General features: G+C 52.9%; 1 protein-coding gene across 1 annotated transcript; it reads left to right on the forward strand.

Annotated features, from left to right (window-relative positions):
• Positions 1-13,640: 13,640 nt before the first annotated feature.
• On the forward strand, positions 13,641-23,527 carry LOC309329928 (dnaJ homolog subfamily A member 1-like). Its single transcript, XM_081841169.1, has 7 exons — positions 13,641-14,012; positions 14,119-14,302; positions 17,344-17,448; positions 17,962-18,189; positions 19,946-20,176; positions 21,340-21,440; positions 21,861-23,527. Exons 1-7 carry the CDS (start codon positions 13,881-13,883, stop codon positions 22,074-22,076), a joined length of 1,197 nt encoding a protein of 398 aa, XP_081697295.1. The 5' UTR covers positions 13,641-13,880; the 3' UTR covers positions 22,077-23,527.
• The last annotated feature ends 888 nt before the right edge of the window (positions 23,528-24,415 follow it).

Genomic DNA, 24,415 nt, shown 5'->3' on the forward strand with positions numbered 1-24,415 from the left:
TTTTGCTGCGTGGGCAGCATCAAAGTGACCTCTTCGGGGTGCAAGCCTGGGCTGCCCAGACTACAGGACTCACTGATGTGGTCCAAAGGAAAGCAGAGCAAAACAAAACATTTGGCATCAACTTGACTGCATGTTATGGCTGTGAAGGCAGATGAAAGCTTCAGCAAATAAGAATCTACCAGTTGACATGATACTCGTGCCATTGGAATAGAGCCTTACTGCTAAGGCTGCGCAACAGTCAGCATGCACTCATCTACACACATAAAACAAGTTCACGCACTGGCGTCTTCCAAAACCCCATCCCAAACCCAAAACAGTTCCATGGTTGGCAAATGGTAACGGGGGCAGGACCTTGAAATCTGGAAGTCATGAACCAGCACATGGGCGGTGGATATAGATTCAGTCACAGTGATTCAAGGAAAACATGGATCACTTCTAAACGTTATCTCCAACTCTTTGAAAGGTTCTATCAATGGTGTCTTGAAACATTTTACACATCACCTGGGAAGACAGGTGAACTAATGCTAGTGTACTGGAGGAAGCAAAGATCACCAGTGTTGAAGCAATGATTCTTCAGCATCAACTTTGTTGGACGGGTCATGTTGTGCAGATGCCTGATGATCGTCTTCTAAAGCAACTGTTGTTGTTTAGTCATGTCCACCTCTTCGTGAGCCCCTGGACCAGAGCCCGCCAGGCCCTCCTGTCTTCCACTGCCTCCCTCATGCTGGCAGCTTCGAGAACACTGTCCCACCATCTCGTCCTCCGTTGTCCCCTTCTCCTTGTGCCCTCCATCTTTCCCAACATCAGGGTCTTTTCCAGGGAGTCTTCTCTTCTCATGAGGTGGCCAAAGTATTGGAGCCTCAGCATCACGATATGTCCTTCCAGTGAGCACTCAGGGCTGATTTCCTTAAGAATGGATAGGTTTGATCTTCTTGCAGTCCATGGGACTCTCAAGAGTCTCCTCCAGCACCAGAATTCAAAAACATCAATTCTTCGGCGATCAGCCTTCTTGATGGTCCAGCTCTCACTTCCATATATCACTACTGGGAAAACCATAGCTTTAACTATAAGGACCTTTGTTGGCAAGATGCTGTCTAGGTCTTTGTCACTGCTTTTCTCCCAAGAAGCAAGCGTCTTTTAATTTCGTGACTGCTGTCACCATCTGCAGTGATCATGGAGCCCAAGAAAGTAAAATCTCTCACTGCCTCCATTTCTTCCCCTTCTATTTGCCAGGAGGTGATGGGACCAGTGGCCATGATCTTCATTTTTTGATGTTGAGCTTCAGATCATATTTTGCGCTCTCCTCTTTCATCCTCATTAAAAGGTTCTTTAATTCCGCCTTACTTTCTGCCCTCAAGGTTGTGTCATCTGCATATCTGAGGTTGTTGATATTTCTTCTGGCAATCTTAATTCCGTCTTGGGATTCATCCAGCCCAGCCTTTCGCATGGTGAATTCTGCATATAAGTTAAATAAGCAGGGAGACAATATACAGCCTTGTACACTTTCCCCAATTTTGAACCAATCAGTTGTTCCATATCCAGTTCTAACTGTAGCTTCTTGTCCCACAAAGAGATTTCTCAGGAGACAGATGAGGTGATCAGGTACTCCCATTTCTTTAAGAACTTGCCATAGTTTGCTGTGGTCGACACAGTCAAAGGCTTTTGGATAGTCAATGAAGCAGAAGTAGATGTCTCTCTGGAACTCTCTAGCTTTCTCCATAATCCAGTGCATGTTTGCAATTTGGTCTCTGGTTCCTCTGCCCCTTCGAAAGCCAGCTTGCACTTCTGGGAGTTCTTGGTCCACATACTGCTTAAGCCTGCCTTGTAGAATTTTAAGCATAGCCTTGCTAGCATGTGAAATGAGTCCAATTGTGCGGTAGTTGGAGCATTCTTTGGCACTGCCCTTCTTTGGGATTGGGGTGTAACCTGATCTTCTCCAATCCTCTGCTGAGTTTTCCAAATTTGCTGGCATATTGAGTGTAGCACCTTAACAGCATCATCTTTTAAAATTTTAAATAGTTCAGCTGGAATATCATCACTTCTACTGGTCTTGTTATGAGCACTGCTTTCTAAGGCCCATTTGACTTCACTCTCCACACTGCCTGGGGTGTATGAGACATCCATATCTTTCTGGTATAATTCCTCCGTGTATTCTTGCCATCTCTTCTTGATGTCTTCTGCCTCTGTTATAGGTCCTTACCACTTTGGTCCTTTATTATGGTAATCTTTGTACGAAATGTTCCTTTCATATCTCCAATTTTCTTGAACAGATCTCTGGTTTTTCCCATTCTGTTGTTTTCCTCTATTTCTTTCATTGCTCGTTTAAGAAGGCCTTCTTGTCTCTCCTTGCTATTTTTTGGAAATCTGCATTCAATTTCCTGTATCTTTCACTATCTCCCTCGCATTTTGCTTGCCTTCTCTCCCCCGCTATTTGTAAGGCTTTGATGGACAGCCACTTTGCTTTCTTGCATTTCCTTTTCATTGGGATGGTTTTTCTTGCTGCCTCCTGTATAATGTTGCGAGCCTCCATCCATAGTTCTTCAGGCACTCTGTCAACCAAATCTAAATCCTTAAACCTGTTCCTCACTTCCACTGTGTATTCATAAGGGATTTGATTTAGATTGTCTCTTACCGGCCCCGTAGTTTTTCCTACTTTCTTCAGTTTAAGCTTGAATTTTGCTATAAGAAGCTGGTGATCTGAGCCACAGTCAGCTCCAGGTCTTGTTTTTGCTGACTGTATACAGCTTCTCCATCTTTGGCTGCAGAGAATATAATCAATCTGATTTCGATGCTGCCCATCTGGTGATGTCCATGTGTAGTCGTCTCTTGTGTTGTTGGAAAAGAGTGTTTGTGATGCCCAACTTGTTCTCTTGGCAGAACTCTATTAGTCTTTGCCCTGCTTCGTTTTGAACTCCAAGGCCAAACTTGCCAGTTGTTCCTTTTATCTCTTGATTCCCTACTTTAGCATTCCAATCCCCTATAATGAGAAGAACATCCTTCTTTGGTGTCATTTCTAGAAGGTGTTGTAAGTCTTCATAGAATTGGTCAATTTCAGTTTCTTCAGCACCAGTAGTTGGTGCATAAATTTGGATTACTGTGATGTTAAAAGGTCTGCCTTGGATTCGTATTGAGATCATTCTATCATTTTTGAGATTGCATCCCAGTACAGCTTTTGCCACTCTTTTGTTGACTATGAGGGCCACTCCACAGTAGTAGATATGATGGTCATCTGAACTGAATTCGCCCATTCCTGTCCCTTTTAGTTCACTGATGCCCAGGATGTCAATATTTATTCTTACCATCTCATTTTTGACCACATCCAACTTACCAAGGTTTATGGTTCTTACATTCCAGGTTCCTATGCAATATTTTTCTTTACAGCATTGGACTTTCCTTTCGTTTCTAGGCATATCCGCAACTGAGCGACCTTTCGGCTTTAGCCCAGCCACTTCATCAGCTCTGAATCTACTTGTACTTGTCCTCCGCTCTTCCTCAATAGCATGTTGGATGCCTTCTGACCTGAGGGGCTCATCTTCCAGCGTCATAACTTTTATATGCCTGTTGCCTTTGTCCATGGAGTTTTCTTGGCAGGGATACTGGAGTGGCTTGCCGGTTCCTGCTCCAGGTGGATCACGTTTGGTCAAAACTCTCCACTATGACCTGTGCATCTTTGGTGGCCCTGCATGGCATGGCTCATAGCTTCTGTGAGTTATTCAAGCCCCTTCGCTACGGCCAGGCAGTGATCCATGAAGGGGAACAAAGCAACTACTCTATTCCAAACTTAAAAATGGAAAGCATAATGCTGGTGGTCAACAAAAGAGGTTTAAAGACTCTCTCAAGGCAAATCTAAAAAAAGTAGTACTGTATAAACATCCAGGACAAGTGGGAAACATTGGCCTGTGATCACCCTGAGAACAGCCTTTACCAAAGGTGTCATGCCTTTGAAGATGCTCAAACTCAGGCAGAAAAGGGAGAAACGTGTTAAGAGGAAGACACACCTGGCAAACCCTCACCATGATCAACTCCTGATCAGAAACCTCTGTCCCCACTGTGGAAGGACATGGTGTGGATCCAGAATTGGCCTCCCCAGGCACTTACAGGCACCCTGTTAAAGCCGTGTTCGTGGAAGACAATCATCCTTTTTTTAAAGAAAAGCAGGTGCTGGTACTCACCCTGCAGTGCCGCACTTGGAACATCTGGAAAAGGGGCCGGGAGTGAGTGCATGCTCTCCAGGAGGGAGGCCTGGATTCTCCCTCAGTGTTTGCTCCCGAAGGCTTCCTCACGAAAGAGTCGAGCTGCAAGGCAGGGGAGGTGGAGGGTGGGCCTTTGCCTTCTCCCCGCCTGCCCCGCCTTCCCTGCAGCCCCCCAGGAGACCCACCCCGGCCTGGCTGCCTGGCCTGGTCTGGATCCGCAGCCCGGCCCGCCCTGGCCCGCCGGCCTCCTCCTCCGCCGCAGGGGGCGCTTCCAGCCGCCTCTTTTGCTGCAGGGCTTCCTTGCTGGGACAGCCGCGCTCTCTCCTTTCAGTTACAGATAGGTAGCCGTGTTGGTCTGCCATAGTCAAAACAAAATAAAAAAATTCCTTCCAGTAGCACCTTAAAGACCAACTGAGTTAGTTCTAGGTATGAGCTTTCGTGTGCATGCACACTTCTTCAGATACACACTCCTTTCAGATACACTAGAAAATGCCGCGAAGGCTCTCCTTGGATCACCCCCGGGTCCCTTCCCAAAAAGAAATATTTACCAAAATAGTAATAATCAATACAATATATGTGGATATCCTGGTTCTGGGTGCCAGAATGGGAGGGCGCAAGTCTCCCTGGATTTTGGGGTTCAGGCCAGGTTAGGCTTCCTCCCGCTTCGGCCCGACGGCGCTTCTCCCCACAGCCCGGCCTGAGGCTGAGGCGCATGCGCGGGAGAAAAAGGCGGGAGTTTCAGCGCTCCCCCCCCTCCCGCGCCCAACCGCCGCCTCCTGACAGGAAACCGGCGACAAGTTCCCGCTCTTCTCGCTCAAACCGAAGGTCGCCCGTTCAGTGGCCGCCGTGCGGCTGACGAGCGTGGAGCGCAGCCAATCGAGAGCCGCAGAGGAGGCCCGGCCGCTCTCGCCGCCGGCCAATCGCGGGGCTCGGAGGCGTGGCCTCTCCGGGCGCGAGGGAAGGAAAACAACCAACCCTCGAAGAGCTTCTCTCCCTTTCTCCGAGGGAAGGGGCGGGGCTTCCTCGGGAGGGCGGAGCCTTGGCTGCATCCGCCGGCCAATGGGCGCCGAGCGGGGCGGGGCGGGGCGGGGCGGCGCTTCCAGAGAGTTCCTCGCGAGGAAGGAAGCGGTCGGAGCGCCGGAGGGTGAGCGAGCGGGGCGGGGGGGGGGGGGGCGGGAAGCTCCTCGGACGCCGGGGTCCCTTTCCCTCTTCTCCCTCGCCACGCCTGGGTCCTCTGGTGGGGGGGGCGGGGGCGGGGGCGGGGGGGGGCTCCTCGGACGCCGGGGTCCCTTTCCCTCTTCTCCCCCGCCACACCTGGGTCCTCTGGTGGGGGGGGCGGGGGGGGGGCTCCTCGGACGCCTGGGTCCTTTTCCCTCTTCTCCCTCGCCACGCCTGGGTCCTCTGGTGGGGGGGCGGGGGCGGGGGCGGGGGGGGGGCTCCTCGGACGCCGGGGTTCTTCCCCTCCTGCGCTCACCCAGCAGCCGCTGCTGTGCAAAACTCCCTTCTTGGGCCCTGGCTGGCTAGCTTGACGCCTCCCTCGATTTAGTGTCTTTCTTTCTTTCGTAAAATGTACACACCGCCAGAGTGTAAAACAACCACCCTCAAAGAAATAAGTCAAGGATAAATAAATCAAGAGTCTCCTTCTTTGGAGGTCTTGAAGCAGAGGCTTGACCACCAGATGTCAGGAGGGCTCTGATGGGGTTTCCTGCTTGGCAGGGGGTTGGACTCGATGGCCCTTGGGGTCTCTTCCTACTCTAGGATTCTATGAAGAAAAATATACGATGGTACTTTAAAACATACGAAAAGTCAAAATATTAAAACAGATTCTAAGGATCTGGTTGGACTTACCTAAACAAGAATGTATTTAGCATTTTTAAAAATGTATTTTTAAAGAGGGTTTTTTTGTTTCTGTTTTCTTTTTCTTTTTTAGCTATGGGTTTTTATTGCTTTCCTTATTGTGTTCTCGCTGTTTAATCGTTGTGAAGTTTATTTTGTTGTGCCTTTTTAATTCTTAATTTCTTACTGTATAAGCCGCTGTTAAATATTTCACTGGGGGAGGTTGAGGATTTAGGGGGCAAAAACGCAAGCGAGGCCCTTCTGGTGGTTGCCCCTTAGAGGCTCCCACTCGTGTGGTTTTTCCTTCTTCATTAGAGACGTTGAATAAACTTCCTTTATCATCTGATGAGAAACTAGGGCCCAGGAAATCTCCTGTAAATGCCATAATAAACTTTGTTCGGTCTTTTAAGCTGGAGCTGCAAAAATCTTGCCTTGATTTCTGTTGCAACTTTGGCTACTTTTGAGCGAGTCCTAGTTGGAGAGAGAAGGTCACACATAGAAGAGAAAGCAAACAAGACGTCCTGTTGTTGTCCCTGCCTGATAAGAGTCTTCCTTTCCTCTCCCAGACTCCTCCTCCTCGTGCCTCTGGAAGGGAGCCCAGCGGACCTCAGGGGGACTTGCTCCCAGCTCAGTGCGCACAGGATTGCAGCCTGGGTCCTTCAGTATAGGGCTACGAGCCATGATGTTTCAGCAGCATATTTTTAAAATGACTTGTTGCAGATGAAGCTGGAGCAAAATAGGCTCTGCCCGTGGGCAGCGTACAACTTCCTGTCTCCGCTTTAATTGTGTTGTTCCTCCATGCATCTTTCTTGGGCTTGGACAAGATGACCCTTGGCTTCCCTTCCAATTCTATGATTCTGTTGCTGAAGTAACCTTAACACTGTTAACGGAGAAATCTGAGGGCTCCCTTGGACAAAATACAAGGACACCAGCCAGGAATACCAGAGCAAAACAGCAGTCAGGAGGCTTGGTCTTGATTGAAGACTGTCACGACAGGACTCCCACCTGCCACAAGGTGGAACAAGATGGAAGCCCCGAACAAAAGAGAACCCAAACTTTTATTAGCTGCTAATCCCTATGTTAGGGACACGGGTGGCACTGTGGGTTAAACCACAGAGCCTAGGACTTGCCGATCAGAAGGTCGGCTGTTCGAATCCCCGCGACAGGGTGAGCTCCCGTTGCTTGGTTCCTGCTCCTGCCAACCTAGCAGTTCGAAAGCACGTGAGAATGCAAGTAGATAAATAGGTACCGCTCCAGCGGGAAGGTAAACAGCGTTTCCGTGCGCTGCTCTGGTTCGCCAGAAGCGGCTTAGTCATGCTGGCCACATGACCCGGAAGCTGTACGCCAGCTCCCTCGGCCAGTAAAGCAAGATGAGCGCCGTAAACCCAGAGTGGGCCACAACTGGACCTAATGGTCAGGTGTCCCTTCACCTTTTAATCCCCATGTTACACTCCATCACGGTTACATCCTGAAAGGGGAGGTCTGGTGGCCGTAATCTGGACCCTGCTCCATGGTTTTCCTTGCCCTCCACCAAACACCCATCAAGTGAAACAAAAGAGATATTTACCAGTACATGTTTCTCAGCCAGGTTAATCACACCCTTTTGTCTTCATCTGGGTTTGTTATTTCTGGAATGGCTACATGTCTGGCACTCAGGTACCAGGATGCCAGAATTATCCCTCAGGCAGAGGGGCTGCTGAGTAGCTGAGCTCACATTTCTGTATGAATTTCTGAAGTTTTCCTAGTGAGCCAGTACACAGATACATTGATGAGTGAATTCTTACATTTGGTATCGTGCAGCAAAGGCCCTTTGAATAGATAGGAAGAAACTTTGACGAAGTGTTTTGTGGGGACAAATCACAGAAGTCCCAAAAGTGATTGTGCTGATTCTGGTAGTGGGCTGCATGTGCATGAGATCTGCCGGAGGGGCAAACCTCCCCCCCCAACCTATACATAAATTCTTGCAACAATACACTGTCACTCTTTATACACCAGTTTTCCAAGGATGATTCAGGTTCCTTTTCAGCCTTGACCTTCTGCATGGCGGGCCAAAAAAGACTGACACCCAGGTCCAAAGTCAGATGGGAGCAATGCTTCTGAATCCCAGTTGCTGGAAACCACAGGAGGGAAGCAGGTCCTTGTGCTTGGATCCTGCTTGCTGGTTTCCCACACAACTGGTGGACATCCCAGGAAGCTGCAGGTTGAAGATTCAGGACAGATGAAAGGAAGCCCTTGTTTACACAGCATGTATTAAACTGTGGAACTGGCTCCTGCAGGTGGCAGTGAGGACTACCAGCTTGGATGGCTTTGAAAGAGAATTATACAAATTCATGAGAGCGGGTATTTATGGCTACTAGCAGTGATGGCCATGCTCTGCCTCCTGAATAAGAGCTGCTGGGAACTGCAGGAGTGGGGGGGGGCCCTACTTGTGGGGTTCCTACAATAAGCATCTGGTTGGCCATTCTGGTTAGCCCCCTCCCTTTGGCCTGATCCAGCAGCCAGGCTCTCCTTAGGTTCTTAGGGAACCTCCAGTTCCAGAGGCAGTCTATCTTGGTCCCTAGATTCTTTGGACTATTTGGCCACTGTGAGAACAGGAGGCTGGACTAAATGGGTCATTGGCCTGATCCAGCAGGTTCTTTGAGTGCTCTTGTCCTCTGTACACTTGGCCCAGCCTCTGTGCAGATGCAGCATTTGAGGAAGGGACAAAGCTTTGTGGCAGAACATCTGAGAGTCGGGGGTTCAGTTCCTGCTGGCGTCTCCAGGTGGGGCTCTGAAAGCAGCCTTGGAAAGAGCCACTGCTGCCAGCTAGTGTAGACAGTCCTGATCTGGATGAACCAGCGGTCTGACTCAGTATAAGTCAGCTTCCTTATTTGTTGGGGTGCAGCTGAGGTGTCACTTGCCGGCCCTGATCCTGTTGCTTTAGGGTGCTGACTGAGCAAACAGGATGCAGCCTGGCTGGGAGGCGGACGATCGTCCTGGGAGTCTTGCTCTCCTGCTTGCTCAGTCGGTCTTGACTTGAGCAAGAACCGAAGCTGACTGCAGCGGATTGCAGCAGCTGATCAAAGTTCTGAGGAAATCTACTGCACCTGCTTTTAAGAATAGGGCAACCCCAGGCACATTTCCTAGAATTGTAGAAGAGTCAGAAGGGACCTTCAGAGTCATCTAGTCCAACCCAGTGCAGGAATCATCTGGCAAGGGGCCACCCAGCAGGCAGTTGTGCATTGAAAAGCAACCACAGGTGCCCCTACCTGGGCCTCCATCGCACAGCCGTGCCGAGAGCTTGTTGCAGGGATGCAGGGAGGTGCTGATGGCGCCTCAGACGCTCACTCCGCAGCCACAGTCTCCGCGTGGCGTGCTGGTCACGCTTGTGGCAGCCTGTGGTGGCGCCTGGGCTCTTTCTGGGTGCAGCTGCAAGCGCCCAGAGAACCTGTTTGGTTGGATGCCGGCCGGGGTAGGCCAAGGAGGGAAGGAGAGGAGTGGAAGTGGCAGCTCCACAAACCTGCCCCTAGAAAGCTGTTTCTGCACGCAGCCGCTGAGAGGCAGTGCGTTCCTCTTTAAATCGACCATTTATTCAGAACCATGAGGACTGGAATCTTGCTTTATTTTAAAAGGGAGGACTCCAGCTGAATGCTCTGTTAGAAATTTGCCAGGTGCATTTTGTCACGGGTCCAGTGGGGGCCACGTGGAGATCTCAGGAAGCCAGGCTGGAGGCTGGGGAAAGTAAAATGTTACTTAGAGAAGGATCTGAAATCCTTTCCTTGAAGGTGGAATTTGTCTTTATTCTGGATTGCTTTATTTGACGCTTTAATGTGCTGTAAACCGCTTTGAGATTTGTTCTTCAAAATATAAAGCGGTATAGAAATAACAACAACACTAATACATTTCCTTGGGTGGAAAAGGCACAAGACATTCCGTTCTGGCCACCGTAACCCAGGTCTGAAGCCCTGGAGAGCTGCTGCCAGTCTGGGTAGATGATACCAAGAGCAGCTTTGTATGTCCTCGGATGGATGGGGACATAGGAGGCGGCCTCATATTGAGCCAGGCCATTGGCCCATCGAGCTCAGGATTGCCTGCCCTGACTGGCAGCAGCGGCTCTCCAGGGTTTCAGACCAGGATTCAGCCCTCGATGGAGAAGCCATTTGGAAGCTGAAGCTGCCTGGCTGCCTGGCACCTTTTCTCCCTCCCAACTGGAGGGTGGGTGGGGTTCAGATGTGGAGCGGATGCCCGGCTCTCCTGCCCAGTCCTTGGGTTTCCCCAGAGCGAGGTAGCCTGGCCTCTTTTGGCCGAGAGTGCAAAGCTGTGCCCGTCAAGGCCAGGAGGGCTCCTCCCACGTTTCCTTTGAGGCCTGCTTTGAAGCAGGCACTGAACTTGTAGAGAATTCCTTTGCACTTTGAATGTAAGAGCCTGGCTGCTGCTGGATCAGGCCCGGGGGGGGGGGGACTCTAGTCCAGCCTCCTGTTCTCATGGTGGCCAACCAGATGCCCCTTATGGGACACCTGCAAGCAGGGTCCAAGCGCAAGAGCAACTCTCCCAGCACCTGGGATTCAGGAGCATGGCTGCCTCTCCGCTCTGGAGGCAGAGCACAGTCATGGGGACTAGCAGCCCTCCATAGCCCTCTCCTCCAGCCTTCCAAGTTGGTGGCCCTGGCTGCCTCCTGCAGGAGGGAGTTCCACAGTTGAATTCTGTGCTGCATGAAGAAGTCCTCCTTTTTCTCTGTCCTTTATCCTCCAACATTCAGCTTCACTGGGGGCCCACCAGTTCTGGTGTCATGAGAGGGAGAAAACCTTTTCTCCAGGCACGGGGCTGAGTTTGCCTCTGCCTGCTTTTCTCTCGCCGTGCATAATCTTATAAACTTACAGCATGTTGTCTGTCCTGTCGGATTTGTTTTAGCTCATTCACAAGTGGAGCGTGGAAGTCGGACAGGGTGTTGCATTTGGTTGAAAGGCTTTCAGGAACAAGGCTTTCAAGTGCTGAAGTTGAAAAGCTTTAAGGAACAAACAAATCCCTGTCTTGCATTTGCGTTGGCTTTGTTGTGGGGCAGGATCAGACCCTGAAATCTGCCGTCCCAAAGCTTTTCCTTGCCGACTCCCTTGTGCGCTGCTTCCAGTGTGGGGCAGCCTTTTTTGCCCACGGAGGAGCTTTTCTGCCCTTGAGCAGGAGCCTCAGGTGGGGCAGCCCTGCACACCCAGCTTTGTCTGGGAGATCAAAGGCCCAGCGTGGCCTCTGTGCGCCTCAGAAGTGGCTCTCTGAGTTCATGGTTTCTTGCTTGTTCAGGGTAATCTGGGAAGTCGTCCCGGGAAGAAGAGTTTTTCCCAGGCTCCCTCCCCGAGACTCCCCGTCTGGGATGCGGCTTGGCTTTTCTTGCTAAGCATTACATGTGGACTCCTGGCAGCCCTCCCATTCATAGGATCATAGACTTGTAGCGTTGGAAGGGGTCCCAGGGGTCTTCCAGGCCACCCCCTGCATTTGCTCACCTGGAATCTCAGGAAGCTCCCTTAGACCGAATCATCTTACACTGGCTGGCAGCAGTGGCTCTCCAGAGTTTCGGAAGCAGGACGCTCCCAGCCCTACTCAGAGATGCCTGCTCTGCCCATTGAGCTGTGGTGCTCCTTCCCCAAACCTCACCCAGGCAGGCCAGGATAAGTGAATGGGCTTGCAGCCCTCTTCACCTATTTATTTAAGAGATTTCTTACCCGCCCTTCACTGTAAGGTCCCAGGACGGGTTGCAGTGACATAATCATTACACTCAAAACAAGAGAGCTAGGGCAGTTAGTGGAAAGAAAGGCAAGGACTCTTGAGCATAAACAGCAACGCGGGAGGGCTGAGCCCCACACAGAAGTGCTGCCCCAGGGCAGGTGCACAGGTGTGTCTGCCACCCCTGGTGGGACCCGACTCAGGGTGGTGCCAGACGCTGCTCTGTGGGGCGAGAGGGTCACCGCTTAGGGGCAGTGACAGAGAATGCCCCCGACCATCATTCCCTCCACTTCTGCAGCAGACTGGATGGCCAAGAGGGCCCCCGACTTACAGCAGGGACCCCAAGTGACTTGCCCAGATATCTGCCCTCTGGCAGGACCATGCTAAGCAGCCCCTGTTTCTTGGCACAAAAACCGCTTCCATCTTCCACCATGCAAAAGGGCAAGAGGGGCTCAGCATCTGAGTACCCCAGGAACCCAAGAAAACCCTCCTGAATCAGGCCCCCTCCCATCTCCCAGTTCCACAAGCAGGATTTGAGAACAAGACCGCTCTCCCCATTTGTGGTTTCCAGCAACTGGTGCTCAGAAGCCTTGCTGCCTCCAACAATGGAGGCAGACCATAGCCATTGTGGCTAGTAGCCCCTGAGCCGGAAGCCCTGGAGAGCTGCTGCCAGCCAGGGCGGACATTACTCAGCTGAATGGACCAGTGCTCTGACTGGGTGACAGAACGCAGCTTCCTCCGTGTTGGATGATATCCAGCCCTTCTGTCAGCTGAGTTGACGTTTAGCGTTCCATCAACAGTGGAGCAGCCTACTCTCCTCTTTTAGAGGCTTTTAAAATCAAGATTAATCAGGGATCCTTTAGCTGCGGTTCCTGCAGTGCAGCGGGGGTTGGACTAGATGACCCTTGGGTGCCTCCCAGCTCTACAGCTCTATGCTTCCATCAGGGCTGGGCAGCATCTGTGGCCCTCCAGGACTTGTGGGGACGACACTGTCATGGCTGAGCCTGGCTGCTGGGAGTCCAGCACCTCCTGGAGGTGGCGGCACCCAAGTTTGCCAGAGGGCTTTGCATAATCAGGCTCTTCTCCCCTTGCAACCTGTGGCTGCTTGGCTCCTCTTGGGCAAGGCCTTCACAAGGGAGTTTTTCTGCTGACTCGGTGCTGCCAAAAGGGCTGAGGGAAGCAGGGCACCCAGAGACCCTCCTCCAGCTGTTTGGAGGAGCTTTGGGCAGAGAAGAGGGGCAGCCCCTTGGCCCTCCAGCAGCCCACCTGGACTACAATCCTCTGCCCGTGTGTGCTTCCAAGGGCTGGAGCGTGGCCCTTTGGGGCAGGCCCATCGTGATTTAAATTGATCTGATTTAAATCAGATCCACCCTGCTGAGCTGGATGGGCCAGTGGTCAGATTCAGTCGAAGGTAGCATCCTCTGTTCCTAGGTGGTCTGACTCTGTCTGAGGAAGAGGCCCTTGTTCCCAGATGAGGACTAGAATCTTACTTTATTACCAGGGGAAGAGAGTGGCAGGCGGCCCTGGCCAAAGTGTGCCGCAGGCGGGCGGGGCCAGGCTGCTTCGTTAGCAAGTGGCAATTAAGGCCTTAAAGGAGGGTTTGGTGCGCTGGGTTGCGCAGCGGACGGAGAGGAAAGTAGGGCAGGGGAATCTTGCTTGGTCTGGGCTTTTTTTTGGTGCTGCTGCTGCAGCTCCTGTCCCACGCCCTCCGGGGCTCAGGAGGCATTCACGCTCGCCCTGTGAGGCGGGCCAGGTAATCAGCACCTTTGGGATCTGACGCACTCAGCCCCGCCACGCCCTCCTGCTTCCTCCAACCGGTCCGTCCGCACAGGGAAGGGAGAGAGGAGGAGGAGGAGGCACTCTTAATTGGGAAGCCGCAGCAGCAGGGCATTGGCAGCCCCACCTGCCTGACAGGTGTCTGTTTGGGGGAAGAAGGCCAGCAAGACTCTCTGGGAGCCAGCCCAGCCATTATCCTTTTACTGTCCTTTTCCCTCTCGGATCTTTTGACAGCCAGCATCCTGGGGCTTTCACAAGAGCTGCTTCTGTTTTCCTGAATGACCCCCAGGTCCTCTCTCTAGGGCAAGGGCTCGCTCTGGGCTTGGACGGGTGAGGCCGGGGGGACTTGACGCTGCGCGACGCTGAGCCGCCTCGAGGAAGATGGTGAAGGAAACCGGGTACTACGATGTGCTGGGGGTCAAGCCCTGCGCCACGATGGAGGAGATCAAGCGCGCTTACCGGCGCCTGGCGCTGAGGTACCACCCAGACAAGAACCCCAGTGAGGGGGACAGGGTAGGTGCCGGGGGGGGGCTGGGCTGGGCGGGCTGGACTACATGGCCTCTGGGGGTCCCTTCCGGCTCTCCCGTCCTCTCATTCGACACCTTCTCTCCCTCCCCAGTTCAAGCAGATTTCCCAGGCCTACGAGGTGCTGTCGGACCCCCACAAGAGGTCGATGTACGACCGCGGGGGGGAGCGGGCCATGAAGGAAGGCGGCAGGGGCGGCTTCGGGCCCCCCATGGACATCTTTGACCTGTTTTTCGGAGGTGGGCCCCGCACCCACGGTCCCCGCGTGGAGAGGAGAGGTACCTGGGGGCAAGGGGGGCTGGCCTGGCGGGGGGGGGGGGGCTTTGCTTCCTCTGGGAGACAGGCTCTTGCTGAGAAGGCTGTGCTTGGAGGAGCAGAGTCAGGCTCCATTGCCATTTATTTATTGAATCTTCCACTTTCCTGCTCAAGAAGCTCTCACCCAGACGCCTTTGAGTCCTAAATTTATTTGCTGTTTTTAAGTGTTTTGAATAATCTTTGGTGTCGCCTTGAGATGGTTGTATAGAATGAATCGTGAAAATGGAAAAACAGAAATGAATCTTGTGGCCACCTGCCCTTTGGGAAGGCAGTTTGTGGTTCACGGGCCATAAGGGAGAAGTGGGGTGTGGGAACGGGGCCCCCACTGAGGGATGGCAGCAGCACCCTGAAACTTGGCTGCTTGGTAGTTCGGAGGGAGGGGACTCTTTCTTAAGCCAGGTGTGGGGATCCCCAAAGGCACACTTCCCACCCCTTCACCACTGACCTGTTCCACATCAATATTTCAGTGTGGCAGCCCCTGCTCTGTGGAACTCCCTGCCTCTTGACGTCAGGCAGGCACCGTCACTGCATTTTTTATGGCACCTGCCCAAAAACCACATTTGTTTAGACAAACCTGTATCCAGACATGTAGAACATTGGTGTATGCTTGTTTTTAGTTTATTCCTGATTTTAGTTTTGAATGTTTCAAATGGTTGTTTTTGATGATAAATTTTATTCCTTTCTTTGTAAACCTCCTGAGGCTTTTCTTTGAGGGCAAATTTTGTGAAATAGATGTGATGCCTCCCCGTGGGCCCCGCTAGCTGCTTGGGCTGGTGGCAGTTGGGCTTCAACAACGTCTTGGAGTTCCGCAGATCCCCCATCCCTGGCCAAAACAAATCCCTGAGAGCCGATGATCTGGTCTGGCCTTCCTGAGGTCCATTGACACGGATAGGCTCACTGAGGCCCATTGATTCCCAGGGTGCAACTGAGTTGGACCCCTGCCATCACAGAGCAAGGAGGGATGTGTCGCTGAGCTTGTTTTGGATTGAACTGTTGTTGTTGTTGTAATGGATGGATGTTTTTGCATGGTGCGTAGAATCAGGCCATCCAGCCCAACCCCGTGTAGTGCAGGAATCACAACCATAGCCGTCAACGTTTCTCTTTTTTTTAAGGGAAATTCCCTTATTCCAAATAGGATTCCTCGCAAGAAAAGGGAAAAGTTGACAGCTATGATCACAACTAAATACCCACATGGCGTATGCTGCTGGAGAGAGGTTCTCAAAGATCTGAAAAGACGTTTAGAAACGCCTTTGTATTATTACTATACGTATTCCTATTCTGCCTGGGATTCAAGGCGGCTTCTGACATTTAACAACATCATTCTAGAATACAGAGTAATAAAAGCAAGCAATAGTTAGAACACAGATAGAGCCCGTCATTAAGCTGCAGCGATTTGCCCAGCGGATCTGCATCGCCTGCCCCAAAGGCCTGTCTGGACAGGAAGGTCTCAGCCTCTGGCGGCAGGATAACAAAGAGGGAGCCAGTTTCGCTTCTCTCCGGAGGGAACTCCACAGTAGTCATAAGGAGGATAAGCACCAGTCCCTTGATTTCAGTGGGTCTCCTCTGAGTAGGCCTTGGTGGCTAGATGTAACCCGTAGGGTGGGGGGCTGTGCTGGTGCCCCCTTTAGACTGGCCGAGGCTGTCCTTCTGGTCCTCCTCTTCCTGCCAGGGTGAAGGGTGTGACTCTCCTCCTCCTCCTCCCCCCCCCATCCAAGCTCCCAGTAATTGCATCCTGTTCCCCTTGGATCTCTGGGAAGGCTTTGCCGGCTGCCTAATTGCCCTGAGTAACCCTCTCAGAAATGCTGCCTTCCTGCCGACAGGGAGCTTTGCAGCTTCAGGACGGCTGCCATGTGGCCCTGGGGACTTCTCAGCAGCCTACAGGTGGGGGCGTTGGGTGGGCAAAGGGGGGGTGATATCGCATAGGCCCCTCTGCTGCTCCGTACAGGCCCCTCTGTGAGAGCCAGACTTGCTGAGAGTGTCAGCCTTGGGCCTGGGGGGACCTGGGTTCAAATCCTCCCCATGAAGCTCTCGCTGGGTGTGACCTTGGGATAGTCCCCACCTCTCTCACAGGGTTGTTGCTGTGGGGATTAAATGAGATTGGGCAGAGCCATATTGTTATAACACCTATTTATATCCCACTGAGGGTGATTCAGGGCTGCTTACAGCTAAAATAGAAACAGGTAAAAGCATTGAGGGGTGGGAAGCAATAATTAAAAAAACCCCAATTAAACGTTTAGACATATAAATAAAATACCTGATCTGTTAAAACATACGGATCATTACAATAAAAATATACAAGCCACCTGGAGCTCCTGGGAGCAAAACGTGGGACACAGATGCCAATAAATGAATCAATCCGCCCTAGTGGGGATTCCCTAGAGAGTGGGACCCAAAGCAGTAGACTCAAATGACAAGCAAAGAGATTCCGACTAATCACCAGGAAGAACTTTCTGAGAGTGCAAGCTGTTCCACAGTAGAAAGGACTTTCTCAGAAGGTGGTGGACTCTTCTACCTTGCAGGTTTTAAAGCAGAGCTTAGGTGGCCACCTGTCAGTGATTCTTAAGTTTATTTACTTTATTTCATAAAATTTACACACCATTTGATTGTTAAAAGCCTTCGATTGTTAAGTGACTTAAGACAGTAAAATCAAGAAAAAAAACTACCACCCTACTTTAAAACAGACAAAAGTTAAAATACTGAAACAGAATAAAATTAACTCAACTTTCATTCTAGGAACAACTGTTTAGAAATTGGTGCCTGGGTTTTGAGTTTTCCTCCTCCCTCCCTCCTCCCTCCCTCCCTTTTCCCTTGCGTGCCGTGGTGGGTTTTCTTTCCAAACAAGACTGTAAGCCTGCAAGGAGGAATGGTCTTGCTTTGCTTGTATGTCAGCCGTTCCGGGAGCCTTTTGGGATGAAGCGCAGGACACAAAAGGCCCCAAATAAACAAACGGTAGCTCCTGGGTGAACAGCAAGAGGTTTCTGATGCTTTGGCCTCCTTGTTTCAGGGAAGACGGCCGTCCACCAGCTGTCGGTGACCTTGGAGGACCTGTACAATGGTGCCACGCGGAAACTCTCCCTGCAGAAGTCCGTCATCTGCAAGAGCTGCAACGGTGAGTGACGAGGAGGCAGGAGTGTGTGGCGGGGGCTCCTTTGGGTGATGGAACTCCCTCCCGCAGGAGGCGGTGAGGATCGTCAATGTGGACGGCTTTAAAAGAGGATTAGAAGACAAATTCATAGAAGAGGAGAGGGCTTCAAGGGCTACTAGTCAGAGGGAGCAATGATTCTGAATCCCAGGGGCTGGAACTGCAGGAAGGGAGAGTTGCTTAGGAGTTTCCCATTAGGGCACCTGGGGGGGGGGGACGACAGGATGTTGGGTTAGTCGAATCCCCCTTGGCGTGATCCGGCAGCCAGGCTCTGCTTAGATTTTTGTAGAGCCTCCAGGTCCAGAGGCAGTCTATCTGGATTCCTAGCTTCTTAAGGGCATTTGGCTGCTGAGAAGAGGAGGCTGGACTGGAAGGGCCCCCTTGGGCCTGATCCAGCTGCAGGGCTCTCCTGATGTTCTTGAGACTGTCAGATCAGGGGCGGTTTCCTCCCACGCCAAGCCGTTTCTGTTTCCTTCCCAGGCCGTGGAAGCAGGGAAGGGCTGGACACGCGGTGCCCCAAGTGCCACGGCTCTGGCGTGGAGGTCATCGTCCACCAGCTGGGGCCCAACATGGTCCACCACATCCAGACGATGTGCTCGCAGTGCAAGGGCCAGGGGGAGTGGCTGAGGGCGCTGGACCGCTGCCTGGCCTGCAACGGCAGGAAGGTCATCCGAGAAAAGAAGATCCTCAACGTCCACCTGGACAAAGGTGAGGGAGCCCCGCAGGGTCCTCTCCGCAGGGCTGGCAGCAGCAAGGCAGGGGCAGAGCCTGTCCGCCCAGCAGTGGCAGCGTGGGGCAAACGGGGGGGTCAGCTGGTTCCTCGGGGTTTGTTGTATCTCTCTTGATGCCAGGAAGTGAGAAGCTGGCCTGCACCTTTTGGGATTGGGCATTGTCTGCCAGGATGGAAAGGGAGCAGAATTAATAGGGTCTAAAGAGATTTGGTTACAAGAAAAACCCGCTTTCCTTTTTTAAAGCAGAAAACGGAGCCACGTTTGGCCCATCAGAAAAGCGAGGCCTCCCAAACTTCGTTCGTTTGTTGGGTTTCTATCACACCTTTCCTCCAAGGAGCTCCAGGTGGCAGACACAGGTCTCCCTCTCCTCAGTTAACCCCCACAACAGCCCTGCAAGGCAGGCCAGGCTGAGAGCGGGTGACTGGCCCAAAGGCAGCCAGTGGAAGCTTTGTGGCCGGGTCGGGATTCGAACCCTGACCTCTTCCAGGTCCTGGTCCTACCTCTAGTCACTGGGCCACCACTTTTTCTCTCAAAATGGCTTCACCAACCAAAACGTCACAAAACTGCAGCAAGCTGCTGAAGTCTTTTTTAAAAATGGATGTTTTAATTGAATTTTGTTCTCCAGAACTCTTTGTCAGGCAGAATTAGGGGGTGGGGAGGGAAGAACATAAGAGCTCATAGAAGGACAGAGAGTAGGCTGGATTTTTGTGTAGGCTTGGCTCCACGGTGGGGGGGGGGGTGGCCGGCTGAATCAGTCCCTCCCAAGCCCTGCAGAAGCCTGGTTGCCTCTGCCTGGGATGAAGAGTCCCCATCTGGTCACACCCCCGCCTGGCACAAAACCATCTCTGAGAAATGGAAGATTGACTTGTCACGCAGCCCTGAAATGCTGTTCAGAGAGGGGCCTCAAAAGCACACTTGAGCAGGGAAGCTTCTGTTGTCGTTTTCATTTGTGGGAAGGGGCCTGTTTTATGAGATGCCCTGTGCCACAGATTGGCTCCCGGCCTTTATAAAACGTAAGCCCAAGCCCCAATTATTTATTGATTTTGTTTATAAGCCTGGCATACCTTCACCCAGAGATCATAGGGTGGTTTACATCATAGAAACACAAAATGCATAGCATAAAAATTAAAGTATATTTTCCTACCAACACTTTCAAACGGCCATATACGGTTTAATCGGCTGAAGACCTGCTTGAAGAGGAACTTTTTCACTAAGGGCCTAAAGGTTTATAAGGAAGTCGCCAGGGGAGCATCCCACAAATAGGGAGCCACTGCAGAAAAGGCCCTGTTCTCGTTTTGCCGCCCTCTGGACTTCTCATGGAGGAGGTGTACAGAGAAGGGCCTCAGATAACAATTGCAGGGTCCAGGCTGTTTCATATGGGAAGAGGCGATCCCTGAGGTATTGCAGGTCTGAGCCATTTAAGGCTTTATAGGTCAAAACCAGCACTTTGAATTGGGCCTGGAAACTAATTGGCAGCTAGTGCAACCGGGCCAGGGTTGGGGTTATATGCTCAGACCACCTTGTATCTGTGAGCAGCCGGGCCGCTGAATTCTGCCCCGAGTTCACAGTACAGTGTAAAAGCACATAAAATGTCCTAATCGTTTAAGTGTCTGCTTTGTAACAATGCCAAGAGCCCAGCAAGCCAGTGCAGAAGGAGACTGAGAGATAGAAGGCAGCCGGGTCAGGGGTGGTGGTTTTCTGGCATCCGTGCAGCTCTCTCCTCCCTCCTGCAGGGATGGCTGACCGGCAGAAGATCACTTTCCACCAGGAAGGCGACCAGATGCCCGGCTTTGAGCCTGGCGACGTGGTCATCGTCCTGGACCAGAAGATGCACCCCATCTTCCAGCGCCAGGGCAGCGACCTCATTATCAAGAGGGAGGTGAGCCTGGTGGACGCCCTGTGCGGCTGCCGGCAGATCATCCACACCCTGGACAACAGGAAGCTGCTGGTCTCCTCGCGGCCAGGTGAGCGCAGGCGGGGAGAGGGGATCCGGGCCTGTGGGGGGAGAAGGAGCCACGTCTGCCCATGAGAGTGGAATGGAGAAACAGCCCTTTGCTTTAAGCAGGGCCTGAAATGCTGGGAGGGGGCTTCTGAGTCACAAAGGGGCTGCCAGGCTTTAGGAGGGATGTGTTTGGCATCTGCCTGCCAGGTCTGTGGACTTTCCTGCCCTGGCCTTGGTTCCTCTGAGGGCGCCCAAGTGAGGCTCTGAGAGGTGGAGAAGAAGTTTGCGTCGGGCTCTTCCTCCTCCTCCAGGCCTGGGAACATCAGAAAGGAGGAGGAACATCAGCCCCAGCTGGTCCAGCATCCTGTTTGCACAGTAGCTGACCAGATGCCCATTATGGAGCAGGACCTGAGCAGAAGAGCTCTGTCTCCCCTCCTGCCATTTCCAGCAACTGCTTTCCTGAAGCAAGGCTGCCTCTGACTCCTGGCTAGGAGCCATCAAGGGCCCTCTCCTCCTCTGTGAAGTTGTCCCATCCTCTTTTACAGCCGTCCAGGTTGGTGGCCGTGCTGCCTCCTGTGGCAGGGAGTTCCAGAGCCACGTGAAGTGTAGTAATTATACCTGTCAGAGTAGTGCAGAAGTTGCCCCGGGTCGTTTGACCCTTTTTAATAGTTCTCTTTTTCTCTCCTAGAAAAGACTGCGCAAGATAGAGTTTAAAAATAATGTGACTTTTACTTGGTATGCTGAAACATATTTACATGAATTGTGTGTTTGTGTGTGTGTGTGAATGTGGCTGACTAACATTTACAGACTGATTCTGAGGCACAGAGCAGCATAACACCTTCTACTCCCTCTCTAGACAGACAATTGATGGCGGACCTCACTGAAAACACTTCCGCCTGTGGTTGTGGCATCAAGGGATTCTGTGCTAATCCCCCAGCATCCACTCTCAATGGATGCCCACCACTTCCAGTGTCATGAGAGAGGGAGGAAACCTTTTTCCTGTCCACAAATGTGTACTTTCAGAAGCTTCCCTCCTGTCCCCTCTTCTTGGCCTTTCCTGTGAATGAAGAAGCTCCAGGGGCAGCAGCAGACTTTTCTGCTTGGGGGAGCCTCTCCACCCCCTTGATGATTTTGGCGGCCCTTTCCTGCCCCTTTCCCCAACTCTGCCCTCTCTCTGCCCCTCAGGGACCATCATCAAACCTGGGGAGGCCAAGTGCATCCCCAACGAAGGGATGCCCATCTACCGAAATCCAACGCAGAGGGGGAAGCTGATCATTCAGTTCCAGGTACTGGGGGGGGGGGCAGGGGGGCATTCAGGCTTAATCCAGAGCGAGAGGGACAGGGGGCTGGGAGGGAGGGCTTGCTACAAACCAGTCATCCTCCATTCTTAATGGAATTGTAGTTGGGGTGGGTCTGTTCCAACCCCTTTGCAATTCAGGGATCTTGTGCCCAACTTGGGGCTCAAACCCAGTACCCTCAGATTAAGAGTCTCATGCTCTTCCCATCTTATCATTCCGTATCCTCTAAGGAAGAGCTTTCTGAGGGAAAGACTGGGGGGGGGGCGGATTCCCTGCAAAGGAGGTGGGCCCTCTTTCGTGGGAGGTTTTTAGGCAGAGGTCTGTCAGGGATACCTTGGCTGAGATTTCTGCACCCCTTGGGGTCCCTTCCAGCTCTACCGTTCCCTGATTCCCCCCTCTCTTGCCCAGGTGAAGTTCCCGGACCCCGGCTGGCTGCCCCCTCACCAGCTGCGCCAGCTGCAGTCCTTCTTCCCTCCCCGCGAAGAGGTGATGGCCACAGAAGACACCGAGGAGGTGGAGCTGCGGGAGCTCTTCACGCAGCCCCACTTCCAGGAGAGGGGCTTCCACCACGAGGACGACTTTGAGGACCCCATGCGCCACAATGTCCAGTGCCACACGTCGTAGCGCCGCAGACTGAGCCCTGCAGGGCTTTGGGGGGGCTGGCGAGAGGCCTGGAGGAGCCCCCGTCACAGCGCCTGCCAGCCAGGGACAGGCCAGCCCCACTCCTGCCCCTCCCTTTCCCTGCTGGATGTGCCTTCAGCCTGAGTTGAGGGGGGCCCCCGGGACCCCTCCTGGCAAAGGGCCCCTCCCTGGCCTCCGGCGCCATGGACTTCGCCATCATTCCTGACTCCGTTGCCTTGTTTCCCCCGTTCTGGAAGGGGCAAAGTCTGGACAGTTTTTCAAAGCGGTTGGTGAGCCCCAGAGCCCTCCAGGAGCCCCTAGGGGGTGTGGGGTGGTAGAGTAGCCTGGGGGTGGGGGTCTTTCCTGGGATGCTGGGCTAGGAGGCCAGAAATATCTCCTGTTTCTCCCCACCCCCACCCCGGTTGGTGCGGCCGCAGAACTCCCTCCCTTCCAGGGCACCTGGAATTCAGAATCCCAGAGGGAAGGAAGGAAGGGCTGCTGGCACTCCTGACTCTGCATCTCTTTGCCTCCTTGACAGGTTTCTTTTGGTGCTGGGCCTTGGTGCGTAGAATGAGGGGCGTCTGCAGTGGGGGGGGGGCAGGCAGCAGGCCTTGTGGGTGACTCTGGGAAGAGGTTGGGGGCAAACCACGCCCAGTCTCCTTTGCTTTCTGAACCTGTTTGGAGACACCATTTGCACCCTTCTCTGGGGGTTTGGTGCTCCCGTTTTCATCACAGGGCTGGGCTTCCTTGAAGGTGGCGGGGTCCCACTCTGGCCACTTCTGGGCCCTCCAAACAGTCATGCCCTCCTCCTTCCACCTGCTGCTGTCCTGCAGAGGGTTGGCACCTCTCTGCCCAGTCACCCAACAGAAGCAGGTGAGGGTCAGGTTGGCGGTGGCCAAGCCCCACATCCCCCCTGGGCTGGGACTCCTTTCTGAGGCTGCCCCCCACTCCGGCTCCCGGACTGGCTGGAGTGGGACCCCCCTTTGGGGGAGTAGCAACTATTCCCTGTGGGATAATTTTGTGGGTTTCCTTACTCCGAATAACGTGTGTGTAATTTCAAGCACCCGAAAGGTCTCAGGATGGCAGCTCATCCTTGCCACCGTCCTGAGACGCAAGAGACTCCATTTTACATGCGGGAAACTGAGGCTGGGGAGAAAAGGCTCATGGGAAGTCTCTGCAGAAGGATTAGGCTGTATGTATGTGAGGGGAAAGGCGGATTTGGGGGTCTGTGCCCCCATGATTGGAAGAGGCTGGGGGCAAAGGGGTGGGGATCATGGAGGGCTTCTGGAATATCTCGCTGAATGGTGAACGATAGAGCGCAGGCTGGGTACTGAGGGTCTAAATCCGCAGGCAAGCAGCTCATCAGGAACTCGGAACTACCTGAAAACAAGTTAGGTCTGTATCTCAGTCTTTCTTTCTGTGTCCTGTCGTAGAATAAAGAGGCAAGATGGATATTCACAGTGTGGTGAGTGAGGAGAGTTTCAGAAAGCCTGGTTTAGCCCAGCTGGACAGGGGGATCCCACTCCCCAAAAACTGGGACAGAGCAGCTCTGAAGGGACAGTTTTTGTCAGCGGGGGACGAAAAGCTTTATGTTCTCCCTCCTCCTGCATTGAAGAGGGTTGGACTGGATGACCCTTGGGGTTCCCTCCAGCTAAACTATTCTGTGATTCTTCCCCCCCACCTTGGTTCTCCTAACTCTCGGACCTCCCACCACTCATTCGGTGTTATTTTTAAGCACATTAATTGAAAAAGGGCTCCTGGCTGTGCTCTGCCGTCAGAGCTGGAGGCACCGATGCTTCTCAAGATGCTTCTCAGTTGCTGGAAACCACTGGAGGGCCGAGGGATCTCGTGCTCTGGTCCTGCTTGCAGATTTTGAGGATGCTGGACTAGATCCAGCAGGGATCTCGCGTTCTTATGCTCCCTTTCCCTGGGAAGCGCTTCTGTGTGGCAGCAGATGCCAGGAGAAGCAATATGGCCAGAGGCATGGCTTGCCTGGCCCCCTATTCCTTGGGGTGGGGGCTTGCCCCCTGCAATAGCAGTGAGGTCTCAAGTGCCGTAGGACTTCTCGGGATCAGAGAGAGGCCTCAAAGGGCAAGGAACCCGACATCTCTGGTGATACAGGCCAGCCTGGGAAAATGGAGCCACACTCCTGCCTTCAGTCCTGCTCAGAAAAAGTGGGAAGCGCAAAGGCAGCCGGGTATTCCCAGGGGGAGAGGGGACCCCAGAGAAGCCCAGCGGCCTGCGATGGCCCTGCAGTGCCAGCCGTGGCCTCCAGAGGACAATGTTGGCTCAGCAAAGATCCTGGCTCGCTTGCAGGTGCTTTGGGAAGGAAGAGGATGCTG

This window comes from Podarcis erhardii (genome assembly GCF_964252035.2).
Source record: "Podarcis erhardii genome assembly, chromosome: 15".
In the NCBI taxonomy this organism is placed as follows: Eukaryota; Metazoa; Chordata; class Lepidosauria; order Squamata; family Lacertidae; genus Podarcis; species Podarcis erhardii.